The sequence below is a fragment of the Dermacentor variabilis genome, unplaced genomic scaffold (assembly GCF_050947875.1).
Source record: "Dermacentor variabilis isolate Ectoservices unplaced genomic scaffold, ASM5094787v1 scaffold_12, whole genome shotgun sequence".
In the NCBI taxonomy this organism is placed as follows: domain Eukaryota; kingdom Metazoa; phylum Arthropoda; class Arachnida; order Ixodida; family Ixodidae; genus Dermacentor; species Dermacentor variabilis.
Window position 1 is genome coordinate 23112940 of NW_027460280.1, and position 17813 is coordinate 23130752.

The 17813-nt window shown below is 44.0% G+C and overlaps 1 protein-coding gene across 3 annotated transcripts in view; it reads right to left on the reverse strand.

Moving 5' to 3' along the window:
* The window catches only part of LOC142566024 (casein kinase I), a 61848-nt gene extending 44426 nt beyond the window's left edge, over positions 1-17422 (reverse strand). The window contains exons 1-4 of one of the 3 annotated variants that reach the window (XM_075676716.1): positions 17156-17422; positions 16799-16905; positions 16245-16371; positions 2218-2316 (exon numbers count right to left, since the gene is read on the reverse strand). In XM_075676716.1, the coding sequence (XP_075532831.1) occupies positions 2218-2316; positions 16245-16371; positions 16799-16905; positions 17156-17287 (465 nt within the window). In that variant the 5' untranslated portion in view covers positions 17288-17422. The remainder of the gene's footprint in view (positions 1-2217; positions 2317-16244; positions 16372-16798; positions 16906-17155) is intronic. The other 2 variants (XM_075676718.1, XM_075676719.1) reach the window with 2 other exon arrangements.
* Positions 17423-17813: the final 391 nt, after the last annotated feature.

The following is a 17813-nucleotide window of genomic DNA, read 5'->3' on the forward strand; positions in this document are numbered from 1 at the left end:
TAATGTTATCAATGGTTCCGTTGTCACCTAAGCTTATGTAATCAGATTGCAAGTGCAACGCGAATTGTGTAGAACTTTCGGGAAGACAAGCGGGCACCACAGATTACTTTGGAACCTTCGATGACTCGTGTATAAAAGCCGATGCGCTTGACCTGCAGATCACATTTTTGACGACCGCCGACTGTGTTCACACCGCTATCGTTGTGCTTTCAGTGTAGCTTGTTTTTGAGGGCACAGGTTCGCCCAACAAAACACTAGTTTCACTATTCACAGTTTTGCTGCTTTCTTTACTGTTACTACTATGCGACACTATGAATGACGTGAAATCGTGGGAAAGTTTCATTGCATTCACCAAAAAACTGCAACATTTCTTCAGTGCACCCTCTTTTGGTAAGAGGGGGCAATCAGGCAGACGGTGGAAGGACGATAAATCCTTAAATAGTTGCTTACATAAATAGCTGCTTAATTTTAGCGGCTATGCCAGCCACCTACTATCAAGCCCAACAAGGAGACACTACGAGACCCGAAGGAAATACAGACGCCACCTGTACATAGCTACTATAACCTAATGTAATAGACCAAAGGTTAGATAAACTACAGCAGGTTAACCCTTGCTGCCTGGAAAATTGGAAGCACTAAAACGAAGGACAGGAGAGATGAAAAGTGAGAGAGAAAGACGAAGGTTGAAGGGAGAGAGAGACAGGAAAACGAAACTACTGATTTCCCCCGGATGGGTCAGTGCGGGAGTGCTGTCTACATGAAGCTGAGGCTAAAGGGACATGTTGCCTCCACCGAGGGGCCATAAAGGTCCAAACTCCTGGCATCAACTCAACCCCCACGATCCCCTTTTCCTCGGACACGGCTAAACCACGCACGGCTAAGTGCGGGAGTATACGACCCTGATGTGCTCATTCTTATTGCAGTTGGAATCATTTGTGCAGTTGTCCCAATCCCCTTTCATTGCACTATAATTGCAACCCCCACTGTCAGCAAACCCGCGCCCCTTGCTACTGGGAGGCTGGTTTTCCCGCAAAGCTTAGACATTCAGTGGCTGAGCATGCTTTTTCGCCAGCAGCATGAAACTCCAAAATTCAGCACCAAATCAAACCTATTCTTAGATTAGATGAAAACAAATGGTAAGAACCGCATTTACACCCACACAGCCAGCAATATAGTCAATTTGTTTTGAATATTGGTATACAACCAAGTATTCGAAAATATTCTAATACCTAGTTTTCAAATCAAATACGAATATTCAAAATATAATATTCAATAATAGTCTCAATTTTCAAATATTCGCACACCTCTAGTTAAAAGCACAAATGGAGCACCCAAAACAAGACAAAGAATCCACAAGGAGGCGGAGATTAACAGGACATGAACAAGGAAAGCCTCTTGAAACATTGCAAAAAGAATGGACATCCTTCTGCTATTTTTTTGAAGAAACAAGTACCCCAATATTTCTTTACTTCCAAAGGAAAGCCTTAGCCCAGAGCCACTGTTTTGACAAGAGGACCTGTTATTATCAGGGTGACAAGTGCTTTCCTTGGCAGGATTAATATACAAGGGAGTTTTAGCGACAAATGAGCAGTTTGTTCATATACAAGAGCTCCTCTGAACACAAGTGGTCCTCAATTATCCAAATGCTGTTCAGAGAGATGGTCTTAGAGCATGTGTGTGTACCGCCAAGATTAAATGAAGTATGTTTGTCGTGTTACAACAGAAGAACAAAAAAAAACTTTTTCTCTAGCTGGAATGGTCATAGCAGATGGTGTCATTATATCAAATAATGTTGCAACAAAGCCTGTCTGATGTAGCACCTATTGTACCGACCAATACACCCACTGCTAGATGCCATGTACAAGCAAAACTCAACTGTGAACAATCACAGTTTAGAAGAAGAAGTCTGGCACCATGGGTTATGCAGCATGCGCTATGATGCAATTTCTCATGCTTTATGTCCACTACGTCCAGGATAAAGTTGTCGCATTGTTGCTTCAGTTTTATGTCTGATCATACACACTTGACGATGTTTAATATTATAAAACTATCAGAAAAATATTTGAACTTGCAAATGACCACTCACTTCATAATCTAAACTGTTTAGGAATATATTTGAATTGCTATTCGAATGTTTTAAGTATTCGTACACCCATACGAATACGAAATAGTAAAGAACAACACAGGTAAGTTCTGCACAACAGAACCACAACATACCTTGTTGCAGTGACCACCAATTCCCATAAGAAAGTTGTCCGGCTTGATGTCTCTGTGGATAAAATTTTTATTGTGCACATACTCAATGTGGGTAATCATCTGAAAAAGAACAAATGAAAAGATGTCATAAAAGCTGCGCTGCACACTTCAACTTGCCCTATTTGCAGCACTCAGTGAGTGTTGACACCTTAGGCAAACCCAGTGATGCTACAGGTCGGTGCCATTTCAGAGCAGCTTTTGGATCAGCCAAAAATGCATTTCGGAGCAGTAAAATGGGACTTTTGCAGCAGGTTTACAAAAATGGTTGCAAGCTACATTATATGGAACTTTTAGAGTGGGCTAGCAGTGTGAAAACATTAAGTGGCCATTAGTTCATTAATTCAAACACTAAAAATTAACCCCCCCCCCCACTTCATTGCAATCCTTACTATGGACTCCGACAAACCGGAGGCAACCTAAGATGTACTTAAAAAGCGCGGAAGCACTTGGATGTGCTCCGTGCAGACTTTAGAGGCATTTTGAGAACCCTCAGCATGATCACCCTGCTTTAATATATTTAAAGACAGCACTCTGTGAAAAAAAAGTATGTCGATACCTCCCTAAATAGACTTGGCATTTTTTTTTTATTTTTGCATTGTTATCTTAATGCCACACACTAAGAAAAGCTTACACCCTTTGGAGTGCCCCTTCTGCCACACAACGATAATCGTCATCTGCCTTGATGCATTTCCTGATAATGCATTATCATGCGTTATTAGCATGATAGCATTCCCGACAGGAAAGTAGCGGGCACGGCGTTTTCAAGAAAGGAAACGCATCAAGGCAGATGACAATTATTGTTGTGTGGCAGAAGGGGCACGCCAAAGGGCGTAAACTTTTCTTAGAGTGCATTATCTCCAGGTTATACAAGTTATCTAAAGTTAGAGTATCGATAATTTTGATAAAACTAATGCTATCTATGCAAAAAATGGTTGCTTGCATAGGTAGTTTTATCTGCTTTCGCAGGCACAGTTTTTGTGAACCAGTAGAACCAGCAAAAAACAATTTTTTTTATTTTACAGTTTTTAGTATGTACGTTTCTATTAAAACCTTGCACGATCAATTAGAGGGCAACATAATTTTGTTTGATTCTTCAGGAATGCTTCCATACTGAGATATTCATAATCAAATTTGACCCTCCAAACGATAATTTTGCATTAATAGGTGGCTAGGTGGACCAAGTAGCTATTGCAGGAAAATTTCAGCCAAGAGAGGGCAGTAGCACAGCTGCTATTAGCTCCGCCAGGCTACTAGTATGGCATGCTACATAATCACCTGGTGGGCTCATCTTTGTGTCGAGACTTTCGCCTTTCGCCTAATGTGAAATTAACATATTGAGTGTCAAACTTGATGATGAAAACAGACCGATTTTTTTAATATCTCGCAAGAACGTCTGAATAATTGCACGGGCAGTCCAAAAACATTAACTTTAGCAGCAAAATTAATTTCGTTGTTTTTTACCCTGCCAGCAGTATGAAAAATTTACTTAAATTTGCCCTAGGCTGTGCTTCACATATATACTATTTACCTGAAAAACCCCAATGGTTGACACTGCGGGGCAGTCCCGCTTGGCTTGTCGCGCAGCTTAATGTGCATTGTGTGCCATCGCAAAGTGCAAATATGCACGCGCAACCTGTAACTGTGCACCGCTATCAGAAGTTGTGATGCATGTATTCAGTCTGGAGCTTACAGCCTACACAAAAGCTTTTGCCATTCCGTCCAGTAAGTGAAAAAACAAACTTCGCAAAAGCATTTGCAGTAGTGTCTGGCATGTGCCATGGAGCCAATGTTAGCTTTCAGCCACCAGTCTAGCCCATGATCTCGGGCCCACTAACCGAAGTGGTTTACTGGCCTAAACATATTGGAGGCGTTACCTTGCCGCGACAACCTGCTGCCCACCACCATGTCAGCTGGCAGCAAATTTTCATCACGACAATACAATGCAGCTAGGCCTAACCAGAAGTTCGTCAGTATTAAATGGCGAAAGTAGCTGTTAGGTGCAGAGTTGATTGAAATTTTAGTAGCAGCCGCATGGCATTCTTGAAGCCATGAAATCGCCTCACCAACAAATGGAAAAATTGTTTACTGCCACTATGTCTGTGACAATGTGCAGTACGTTCGAAACATAGAGCGAGACACTATACAGCATCCAAAACTGCAATCACTGTTTTACATTGGTCATGTAGAAGAGGAGCTCGGGATCTGGCTCAGTGCCAGAGCGATTGATCACCGCCACCTGAGAAGCAAGGCTTTCCTGTTTCTTAAAGGGACACTAATGGCAAATATTAAGTTAAGCTAAAGTGACAGATTAATGCTTCAGAATGTCTAAGGCAATATTATCACAAACAGAGCTTTAGTAATTGAGAAATTGAGGTAAATGCTGGACACAATTTGAGACTCCCCCGGGACATTCAAGTACTCACCCGATGACATAGCCACTCCTCATTATAATTCAGTCACTAGTATTCAACCACTCACAATAGAAAGATCAGTTTTGTACAATAAGATGGAAGAAAATGCCACTTGTCCATAACCGACAGCTTTCTGTGGCAGCACTGCCAAAGCTACGCACATGCGCTCACACGTGCGGAGCTTCTGCTTTTGTGTTACTATGCCAAGTAGTGCAGATACATTTATATATGTATACCAGAAATAGATACCAGAAAGCCAAAGAACTAGGAACAACAAGAAACGGAAATCCTTTTCCTAAGACAGCTTAAAATAAATCGAACTAGAAAATAAGTGGTACAGTTTGCTTTATGGTACGTAGGTTCCAGTTGCTCACATTCACATACTATATGCAGATGCGAAATATGTGTGCTTCAGCTCCATAGCTTTCGCTACGCTGCAACAGAAAGTTCTTGCCGGATGCATTTCTACTCGATTAGAAAAAATCACTTTTGACAATACCCCTGACAATGGCACGGGTGGTCGAAAGGATTAATTTGCATTCATTTAACTCTGTGCCGCCTGCTTTTTCGTGTTTCGGTAGTTTCATTACCACATAGTGCTGTGCTGGTTTTGCTGGTTGGCGAAGCTCGCACAAACTGCAAGTAGCAGAGAATGCCACGTCCATGCGATGTCGCGAGATGCTCAAAACACGGTGGAAGAATACAAGAGGTGTATGAACTGCACAGCGACGCCGTATAGAAAGCGTGAGTAGTTAATGCCCACAGAGGACCTGCCTTTTGCAATGGGAAAATAAGAGCACACGGTCCTTTTGCAGACTTTCCCAGCAATGTGTCACACTTTTTTAGCGCACAACGGAGAAAAAAATGCTTTTTCCCGCATTCTAATATGAGGTGCAACTCGTGCAAGACAAAGTTCGTGTTTTCGGCGCCAAAAGACTGAAGTCTGAAGAGTGCATGAAATCCTGAGGAAGGATAGATTCCTTCAGTCGACAGACTGTCTGCGAAAAACATTTCGAGCACCAATTCATGTGCGATGAAAGGAGAACCCAGCACAATCTAGTATACTGTTACAATGCATAAAAGTATTTTCCTATGTTTTACTGCACCAATAAAATCTTGTAGATGTTCTGGAGCTCTCTCTGTAGTGTCAGTACGCTTGACGCATCTGCAAACGCTCATGCTATCTCTGTTCAGTAAACGTTTGTACTCTAATAGGTGCCCCCGAAACAATCAAGCAATTGAGTGGCTTTAGGCCGTTTCATCTAATCATCTAAGATCAACTCCAGCGCTATTGATACTACAGTCAAACCTCGATATAACGAACACGCATATAACGAATTATTGAATATATCGAACTCTTCCGAAATATTTTTGTCAAACACATGTATTTTTAACTTCCTATAGTGAATGCGGTTTGGCATAAAACGGATATAACGAACTTCGCGACGCGAAGCCCTACCTCACTTTAATAGAAGGCAGTAGGCTTCGTTGCACTACAAGTGTGTTGTGCGGCACAGCAAACGTTCAGGACTACCTCGCAGGCGCTGACAGCGCCACAGATGCCACGTCGTCATCGAGAGTTGACAGCCAAAGAAATCGTCCGCATCTCACAACCGCTGAAGCTTCGTATGAAGCAAGACTTGAAGATCGACCTGCTGGGAGCAATCCAGATGCTTAAAGCGGCATGGGACAGTGTGAAAGGTGAAACGATTGCCAACTGCTTTCGGCACGCAGGTTTTGTTCCACCAGAGGCCCATGCATCAAGTGACGATGGTGACGATCCCGACGAAGCAGAAGCAGAGCTCCGCGAGCTCAATGAGGCCTGGAACGATTTTTCACGTTTTGTTGGTGACATGCCCGCAACAATGACTGTAGAAGACTTCGTAGGTGGCGACGACATCTCAGCGACCACGGCTGTACTGACGGACGCCGAAATCGCCGCGGAAGTCTCTGAACATCCCGCAGACGAAGCTCAGGCTGACCCTGTAGACGATGAGAACATTTCGACTTCACAAGAAGCACTTGCTGCGTTGGATTTACTGCGCCACCACTGCAGTGCTATTGAGGGCAGTGGGTTTGCCCTTGTTGAGTGTTTGCAAACTGTGGGACAGGGCGTGATACGGAATGCGATCAACACCAAGAAGCAGGCCGCGATAACGCAGTTCTTTGTGCGTAAATAAATGAACGTGACCCAAGTAAGCATCGTTCGAGTTGCTGTGCCTTCTCTGATTGAATTTTGCTCCTCTTGCATGTATTTTTTACGAAATTTTATATTACGAATTATGGATATAGCGAACTAATTTCAGACTTTTTAACTGTTCGTTATAACGAGGTTTCACTGTACTTATATTATTGTGAAAACACTCTTTGACATGGATAAGGAAAATGCCTGAGTGGGCTAATTTCATTGCTGCGTGTGCACAACTTATTAATGACAGGCTCATAGAAGGTGTGCAAGTAACCATGCACGAATATAAAAGTTGGACACAATGGTGGCTAGCAGAAATAGAAATCAACTTGGATGACTGACAGGCACTTAATCATTCATAACTGACGAAGACATTTCAGCCCATGCCTTGTAACACACAGAGTGCGGGTTTCCCAGCATGCAGGTGTTCAAATCAACGCAACAATACGGGATAGACTATGGCCTAATAGTGAAAATCAATAAATGCCGACCAGGCTCCTTCGAGGCATTTAAAGGGACACTAAAGGTTACCAGAAACTCAAGTTAAAGTGGTAGAGCAATGCTCTAGAACGTCTAAGGCGTCAATATAATCGCGAGCAGAGCTTTAGTAACCGAGAAATTGAGGTAAATGCATGACACGATTTGAGACCCCCCAGCGACATTCCGGTACTAGACCGATGACGAAAGGACTCCTCAGAATTTGTGTTACTAATACTCAACTACTCGTATTAAAAATATCATTTCATTCGATTATAAGACGGAAGAAAATGCTACTTGTCTACGTCTATTCGATTCTAAGAAAAAAACATTTTGACGTTACCCTTCAGTAATATGGGTGTTCGAAAGGTTTCGTTTTCGCTCGACTCTGCGCACTCGACTCTGCGCCGCGCACGCTTTGGAGTTTCAGTAGTTTCGTTATCGCGTCGTGCTGTGAGGGTTCTGCTGGCTCGCGAAACTTTCATTTGGAACAAGCAGCGAAAATGCCACGTCCATGTGATGTCGCGGGAAGCCCTCGTTGCTTTCCCGCTCCGGAGAGCCGGTGTCGAGGCCGCCGTCGTAGTACGCAATGACGCCGGCAGTGCGAGCCCTCAGCAGCATGTCGCGCTCGCCGGTGCTCAAATCGCTGAAGTTGAGCCCACCATCGCGAGCCAATCTGTAGGTGTCAGGGTCCATTGCGACGAGCGGCGAAGTTGGCGTCATAGAATGAAGTACCAGCTTATGGGCGTCTTGCGCTGGAGTTTGAGGTACAGTAGCGGCGCCTGGTGGCGGTGCAGGAAACGACATCTGGGTCGTGCCAGCTTGGGTCGTATTGAGCCCTGGCTGTGGCGAAGCACGTTTCTAGGCAGAGTTTTGCGTCGATTCGCACATTTTTATGCCCTGTTGCGAGTGCGAAAAGGCACGTCGCTTCTCACAGACCACGCCGACCACACTGCGAGCTCGCCGCAGCCTATAGTTTAACGAAAACGGACTCTCCGTGTGCCGTGGGACGTAATGTGGGACGTAATTCGTTTCTCCTTCCGCTAGCCACCATACTCCCGCTTTCGCTCTGCTGTCGGCTCTGTCTTGGCTCTGTTTCTGGCCGCGCGTTCGCGTTTTGCGCAGAAAAGCCGTAGCGCCGTCTGCGGACGCCGTTCTACTCACCGATGGCGCAACGTCACTATGAGACCATGATGTCAGTACTCCTCGATCGGAGGGCGGGCAATTTGAACTGCGCTAGAGGTACGTGGACGCTTCAGAACGCATTTTCTCTTAAAATAAGTCTCTCCTTGGCACGAAACAAGCGTTTCGAGGTTTCTGTGATGGTATTTCAACAGTTTACGTTGACTTAATAGTAACCTTTAGTGTCCCTTTAAGGTGCGGGAGCTACCATTGAACGCATAAAGTGTCATGGACTTGGCTGTTACATTCCTCTAAAAAAAATTGCCTTAGCATAAAAATTGCACAAAGTGCCATTTGTTTCTTCTCGCAGCAGCACAAAATCAGGCCGGAGATAATGCCCGTGTGGCATCTGCGAGTTACACTAAAGAAGCAATCCTATGGTGGCCTGCAGATAGAAGTTAAAACAAGGAACAGGGGGAGTAATGATTAAGAAGTGAGATAGAACAGAATGCTGTGTTGTGCAGCTACTAAGTGCCGTTTTATTGTATATTTTGGTGCAGTCAGCTTTATACGATCCATGACGTGGGTAACCTTCTTCGTTCAGCCAGCCAAAGACAGCCTCGTCTTCACAAAGTACTCACTCCCTGCAGACCCATCAATCTATCTTCCCATCGACGTGACAACAGGTGAGCTTGTGTCATTCTGCAGAAGGCATCTACGTCTCTGGGCGAGCTCTTAGAAAAAAGGTCCGTGAAGATAAATCTTCAAGTCTCTCTTTTCATCCGCCTTGTGTTATCGCAAGCAGCGAAGTCAGCTGCACTGGAGCCAAGTTACCATGCAGAGCACTCCATTGTGCTTCCAGCAATGCAGCTTCAACATAAGCGAGTTCCCCAGCAAAATGAAATTATTCAGACTTGTCTCGGCTACGAGTCTCAAAGAAAGCGTTCCTACAGAAGTTGTGCAACCTGAACCATTTGATGGTTTCTCGGGGAATCCAGAAGCTTGGATTGCACACTTTGAATGCACCTGTAGACAAAACGGCTGGGACATAAGAGCTCCCTTTTCTAAATGGCATCGCAAGAAAATGGTATGAGCTGCATATCCCATGCAGCCTGCTTAAACTAAGAGATCAAGCTATATTTTATCGCTACAGGTCTGGAGCAGTGCTCGAGTATTTCTTCAAAAAATGTCGACTACTTCAACTTGCAGAGCCGGAACTTTCACTGAATTCTGTTGTAAAACTGATAATACATGGCCTACCTTGGGAATTGCAACAACAGATTCAAGCTGCAGCACAAAAATTATGGAGGCTTTGCTGGAGTCCCTTCAAGATATCACCTGCCATTGGACGGAGAGGATGACAAAGCCCCATCGGGATGTTTAAGGGGCAGAAACATCGAGAAACAGAGGGTTTCAGGAACAGTTACCAAAGTCTTTGCAAGACGACAGTCACCATAAGGAATTGTTCCATACCGTGGAAAGAGAGTCATTGCCTGAGGAATGCATTTTGCCCAGACAGGAAAAAATCTAATACATGAGGGTTCTCAGTCAGACTCTACGACCAAAAAAGAGACTGATTTCTGTGAGTTTGTTACATATAGAGCTTGAGGTTAATGGGCAACGCACAAGAGCACTTACAGACAGCAGAGCTTCTGCATCCACTTTTAAGGAAAACAACGCTAACCCACAAGATTATTCCAAGGGAGGTCAGTTCTTGTGCGATGGCATGATGGAAGCACGAGAGATTATTGTGAGTGGGCACGCTTGACGATAAAGTACCGATATAAAGAGGCAGAAGTGGTTGCATTAGTTTTAGACACTGCGGAGCATGACTTTCTCCTATCTCGTCCGGACATGACGTTGCTCAGACCGAATATTTATAGGGATGATACGGTGCCTGTTGATCAAGAGGCTGACCAAATGCAGTCGGAACAAAAAGAAGGCCACCAACGGATGCTGAAGAAAGTGTAATTCCGTTACTCTACCCAGAACTGGTACGCTTGGGAGGATATCCACCGGCAACAACAAAGTTCGAAGTGCCATTTAACCTGTCCAGCAAAACAGTTGAGTAAAAAGCCACACAACTTGACGAAAGAAAAGAAGGCGTGGCTAAAAGAAGAGCTACAAAAGATGTTAGATGCTAATGTAATTCACCCATCAGTGTCTCCCTTCGCTTCACCTATCACCATTGCTCCAAAGCAAGACGGCAGCTGGCAGCTATGTACAGATTACAGAGCAGTAAATAACCAAGCCCTGTTGATTCCTTTTCCAATGCCAAGGATTGACACCATCATTGATAAAACTGGAGGCTGTACCTGTTTTTCTCGCATAGACTTGTGCAAGGGCTTCTGGCAGGTGCCACTGCAAGAAGACACCAAGCAATACACCAAATTTACGACTTCATTTGACATATAAAAATACAATCACCTTCCTTTTGGATGGAAAAATTCCCCTAGTTGGCTCCAAAAGATGATGAAACCAGTTTTGAATCCCTACATTGGACGCTTCTGCAATGTCTACGTAGGCGACTTTATCGCATACTCTAAAAGTGAGAAGTTACATGAAGAACACCTAGCTCATATTCTGGCAGCGTTATCTGATGCTAAGCTAAACGTTAATTTTAAGAAGAGTGAATTCTTCAAAACTAAGGTGACATTTCTTAGAAGAGTTTTGGACAGAACAACGAAGAATATGAAAGAATAATTGGTAGCTTGCATATCAAAACTAGCAAAGCCGTACAATGTACACTCACTTCGTGTGTCTCTAGGTTTGGCGGGCCATTTCAGAGCGTTCATTCAAGATTATGCTCTGAAAAGTAGCTGTCTGACAAGATGACTAGGGAGGATATTCCCTTTTGTTGGACAGAAGAATGTGACGACACCAACTGAGAAGTGGTCCGAATCATTTTTTAAAAATCTTTTCTTGTGCTAACCAGACTGCACTACATTTTCAATTGAATACTGATGAATCTCACTATGGAACGGGAGCATTCTTGTATTAGAGACACTCATCAGGACCACCAAACCAACTCCATGTAGTTGGATACTATGGCTACACACTCAACAAAACTGAATCGAACTATACCACGACAGAAAACGAAGCTCTGGCAGTTTTAAAAGCCGTCCGCTACTTACGTTCATATATGGAAAATGCAAAGTTCAAGCTATACACAGATGACAAAGCACTAACGTACATATTGAAGACAGCCAAGCTGAAAGGAAAGATCGCCCGTTGGATAGGTGAACTTCAGCCCTTTGATTTTGAAGTAGCTCATTGCCCGGGAGCTTCTATGAAGGATGTGGATGCTATGTCGCGATTCGCCATTATGCTTCCAGGCAATCATGAAGAGGCAAATGTTGCAAGGATATGGGAAGGAACTGAGGTTTTAAAACATACTAAAAATGGATAAGTTGCTGTTCCTTTGTTCAAAAAATATTGCAACTGTATCACGATAGCCCCGAATCAGGAGGCCATGTTGGCTTTTAGAGAACCTACATGAAATTGACAAGAAAGGTTCTCATGGCCTTGTATGAAGCAAGAAACAAAAGGCTATGTATTATCATGTGATAAATGCCTGATTAACAAAGTAAAATTTAAACAACCAATGCAAAAAATGATTACACCACAATATTCTAATGTGCCATTTGAAGTTATTCATCTAGACTTCGTGGAACTACGGAAAAAGTCTGAAGGAGTCAACAAGACGCAAGCCTTCCCATTGTGCATTGATGAGTGCACCCGGATGATTGCAGCAAGACCTAGTAAAGAAGACGTTAACAGCGTAATTTCATTTTTGAACAGGAAAATGTTTGACAATGTAAAAGTAACGACAATGGACCTGCTTTCCGAAGTCGTCGGCTACAGGAATGGGCTGAAAAGCGTAACATCAAGTTACAGTTCACCCTATCATCCCGCAGCAAATGTGCTACCTGAAAGGGTTATCAGGGACATCAATCAATACATTAGCATATATCCAGCATTCACAGATGGTTGGAAGTGTTGTCTAGAAGCAGCAGTAGCTCACCACAGCAGCTCGTATACAACTGGTCTGCGATGCACTCCTCTATTGACTGCAACTGGGAGACCATCCTATCTGCCTGCATATATAAGCTTTGGCGTCAACAAGAACATAAAGCTCACAGAAGTAGCAAGGACTGAAGATAATAGATCAAGGCGTCTTCAAATAATGAAGAGAAATTGCTACAAGAGGCAAAAACAACATTACCAACACTCAACGTCGACGACATCGTGCTGGTAGAAAGAGGGCCAAGCCTGAACGCGGCCTATAACGGGCAATTTCGTGTGATGAAGACGGAAAGTCAACAAGGACACTTAATAAAGACCATATGGTACAGCTGCTATCAAAAGTTTGGAAACCAAACGTGCCACGTTTTTTTTTTTTTTAACCGAGACGCTGTATACCTTTACCGTCCAAGGACATTCTTGTGTCATTGTGGTAAGCAAAAAAACTCCCCATATGTGGGCAGATACCGAAGATAGTGCAATGCTGGGCTGACCCACAGCGGAGGTGAAGCAGGCATTAAGCACTCCCCATACGTGGGCCGATCCCAAAGATAGTGCAATGCCAGGCCGACCCGCGGCAGAGCTGAAGCAAGTGTTAAGCACTCCCCATACATGGGCCGATTCCGAAGATAGTGCAATACCGGCACAACCCACGGCAGAGGTGAAGCAGGCGTTAAGCCCTCTTTTTTTTTTTTTCTGCAACCTGGGCATTTTGGCTCAAATCAAGAGTGCATGCGTACACACTCGTTCAATCTATACAATGTATTATACCTATTTTAGGCAACGGAGCTGCACTTGAAATATTTTAATATTTTTGTTGGTGCCGTGGCGCCCAAACATATGAGCACGACTGTACATTGGCCCCAATGACACCATGGAATCCGCTACTATTGGAAATATATTCAAGTATTATCTCAGGAGGGATGCAAACAATGCTGGGGGGAATGAAGAAATACTAGAACAACCTGCAGATAGGAGGAGTTGAAACAAGACAAGGGGCAGAGGGAGTGACGACAATAAAGAAGTGAGACAGAACAAAATGGAATCTGTGTTGTGCAGCTACTAAGTGTAGTTTTATTACACGTGTGGCATCTGTGTGTTACTCCGATATGTGTAAAAATGTGTCTTTCTGCAATTCCCCGGAACGGTCACATGACCAAGGGTCTGGAACAGGCATTTGGTTGCTTCGAATTTGTGTTTCTAGCTTCATTTAGTGGTTGTCGTAATTACATAAGGGGGTAATTTAACATACTACAAATCACCGAGTGGAGCAGCCACCTGAATACCTATACATTCTTTTGATACCAATTTATATGTGCCTAACAAATGTCCCAGAATAAACAGTCCATAGGCACCACACAAAAAGAATGAAAATGCGCAAAAATAAGCTTCAGAATGCATTTTATTACTTATTATACGTGGACATGCTTTTCTGATGCACATACGCCAAGCCGACAGAACCTGAACGAATGACCCCTGCTCTCCCGCGCCATTTGTCCCAGAAAGCACGCAACATTAGGGAGTCTTCTCAGTTGGAGGCTAGTTCATGAACGTCCTATACTCTTCCATCACAGCCCAAACAGTCCATACTACTTGACCGAGAGCAGCTGCAGTGGCGAATCCAACTTGGCTTGGTTTCTCCATGGCCGCGCGTTTGGGTTTTGGGCAAGAAACCAAAGCCCCATCGCTTGGGAGCCATTTTACTCACTGACTGCAGTAAAAGGCGGTGATGGCGATTTGAATTGCATTTAAAATATGCTGACCGTTTAGGCGTGATTTTCTCCTTAACCAAGTATCTTCTTAGCACAAAACAAGCGCTGCAAATTTTCTGGAATGGTATTTTAACAGTCCCTGTTGACCTAACATTTGCCTTTAGTATTTCTTTAGGCCACTAGCACACGGTGGGATGGAAGGTATTGAAAGTGGACAACAGCACACAGAAGAAACAGCATCCAGGCTTAAATGGAAAGGCTCGACTCCATCCACCACAAAGCTTAAAGGGGCCCTGAACCACTTTTTATCAAAGTTGAGAAAGGCATTTGAAGTGAAAATATCCTATTTCAGAAATACTTAGCTGCAAAAAGTACTTCAATGCATTCAGCAGAAGCAGAGTTATTGGCAATCAAACATGGCCTCCAATGGGCTCCCGTTCCTTCTTCAATGCCTTGCACTGTGAAGGCTACGGCGCAGTGAGGCGTGCCCACAATGCTCCACCTTCTAAATGTCACCGTGGCGCGCAGTTCAAATTTCATTTTGGATGTAAACGTAGATGCCACGACTTCAACCTTTGGTGCCTACGATGGCTAAACATACATAAGCCAAACGTGGTTGTCCTCAGGGAGCCGCAGTGCGCTTAGCCAGTGGACTCGTGGCGGCACCCTGCGGCAGCTGCGGTATCTATGCCATGTAACCAACCACAGCTCGATGCCAGCTATCGGCCAATAGAAGCCATCTAAGGGAATGACAAAATAGCGCATCCGACGACGAAATAGTGCGTCAAGAAGAGAGTAAGGACAGGGCCTTCTGTTGAAAAGAGAGCGTTTGAGAGAAAGGTCACTCCACAATTCGCTTGTGAGCTCCATGCACCATGTACGACAGCAAAACGGCTGAGACATTCACAGCGTATGCTACCCATGGAGTATGTTATTTCACTAAGCCCAGGGGGTGGTTCAGGGCCCCTTTAACACAGCCATTGGTCCATTCCATGCCACTTTCAATGGTGCTAAGAAATGGTGTTTCAGGACTTGGTTACATTTTCAAATGCCCGAGCAACCCTTTCAGAGCAGGGTGGGCGCAGATTTCTATGCTGAAATGTAGGATTCTCCTCTCAGCGTAGTTCGGCACAATTCGTGCAGTAGTAGCATAGCTGCAAACCCCAGTAATGCAGCCAGAAGCTTCTTGCATCAATTGCACATACATAAGGGGCCTCGTGTTTACACAGCTCCCCACAAGCCATGCCGTTTTTTCCTGCACACAACACTTTTTGAAGAAGGCACAAATGCACCAAATGTTGCACAAATAGCAGCACCTGGTATACCTCTCTGCATAGTAAACCACTGGCTCGTTTGTGATCACATTTTGCATATATGTAGCATTTCGTGATTTAATACCACAGTTAAGCGCATCACTTGCTTGTTCTGTTAAAGATAAATCAGAAATATGCTTTATCTGCTATGATGTCGTACAAAGGATGAAGACATTGAAAGGAAAAATGGCAGCGCCTGTCATTTGTAGGGCAAAACATGCAACATGCTTCATCATTACTGTGAGAGCATCATCATTCTGTCCCTGCAAAATCAACATTTTGTAAGGCACCACTGCAGATGACTGCATACTTTTGATTTATTCTGGTAACCAATTTGGACAGCTCCTTGGCAATATTGTGTGTAGGAGAAAGGGCATGCTAGTATGGTAATATCTCTTTACAATCACAGCAAACTTCACAGGAGTAAGCATGGTCATGCCCTTTACATTAAAAATATGGGCAACGCACACGAATGCATGCACCTCTAGATATTTTTACATGCTACCTCTCAATTGGCCACAAAAGTACACAAACTGTATTTCCGCGCCAATCCATGACAGCTGCTCAGCAAGTACCCAATGACACCTCCAGTAGTTTTGCTAACCGTGACCGACTGTACGAAAAGGTAAGCAACACTGAGCAAGTTTCACACAAATAGTAATATTCTGATGTAACACAATGCTGCCTAACTTTTATAATTTTTGTGCACCTCATGTAGGCTTTAGAAGAAAAATTTTCTTGCCTGATCAAACAGCATTAACACTGTCTTCATGGTGAAACGTCTGGAGCAGAAGTTGAACAGGTCTTCCAAGCTAGGGCCCAGCAGGTCCATCACAAGCACATTATAATCTCTTTCAGTGCCAAACCACCTGAAAAGTGTACGTGCCGTTCAAACGCCCCCAAGTTTTGTTATTTTTCTCAACTGGTTGTGCGAAAAGCACGACCAGGTGAGAGAAATGGAAACGCTTAATCACTTCCTGCGTTTTCTATCACAAGTACTATGCAACAGGGCTCACAAAAAAAAAAAAGAAAAAAAATCACTCAGGTTAACACCTAGCGTATGCAACGGCGTCGCGAACAGACAGCGTCAAAAGTGTACGCGGATAAATCGTGCAACGTCACTTGTGACCTCAATACGAACAGAATAGGGAAGCGCTACACAGTCCCCAAGAAATTCTACTCTCCACAACTTTTCTAAGAAACCTCATTTACTGGGTCTAGAATTGTATTGCCAAATGGTGTTTGCTTCGCACAGAATATGCATCCTTCGCGCAGCACATAAAGAAAAATAAGTACCTTGTGTGGGGAATCCCTTCGTGGCCTTGTAATATCTTGTACAGTTTACTTTCATACAGCAGCTGTGGATGCCTCGCCTTGGTGGATTCCATTTTCACTGCAACCTCCTGCAATTCGCGCACTGAATTATATACGTAGCATGAAATGCTACGACCCATCAGCGACCAATATCATAACCACGGAAGCACCCTATAACTTGCTCACGCGTTCCGGGACACAACACTACCGACACTTTACAAGATAACTGCAAAGTGTGAACAGGAAGCTCATGCACAGCAGCACAACAGTATGCAAAGGTATGGAAACCAATTACGACAACCTACAGCCTTAACCCTAATTGTGTACTACCATACAGACCTCGCCGTTCACCATGTTGATTCCCAGGTAGATGTCCCCGAAGGAACCGCTTCCGACTTTGCGAACCAATTTGAATTTTCCACCGACAATAAATTCGGCCCTCGATGAGCCAGCCGCGCTAGCCATTGCCATATATTTTACGCTCACAGGATCTATGGAAACAACTTAATCGAGCATAGAACAGTTCGATTCCCAAAACCACAGCACTACACACAGTTCGCAGTCATCGCCGTCATCTTCTCAAGATGACGTCAGCATCGGAAGCCGACGGAAACTGAAATGAACAAAACTAAATATGCTGAGCTTCAAAATGTCTACAACAAGCGGCTTTACAGTCAAAATAATTACGTTGCAAAGCTGTTTCAGCAGACTTGAACGTTAAAACTTTTGCCAATCTTCACGAAAACCTAAGTTAAGCTTAAGTTTGGAACACAAGAAACTGACAGTCGTTACTTAGTGGCGCCCTCTATGCGTGACGTCACAGGACGTCAGTGGCATAGAGACGACGGCTGCGCTGCATGTGCTGTATGTTTGTAAACAAACGTCCACTGTGTCAGCGGTTGCATTGACACTTTGCTTTTCGCCGCTTTGAATAGCATTATTTGCCAATTAAAAATAATGTCTGAAATCTTCGCCACGTCTGGTAATGTTGCCTTCA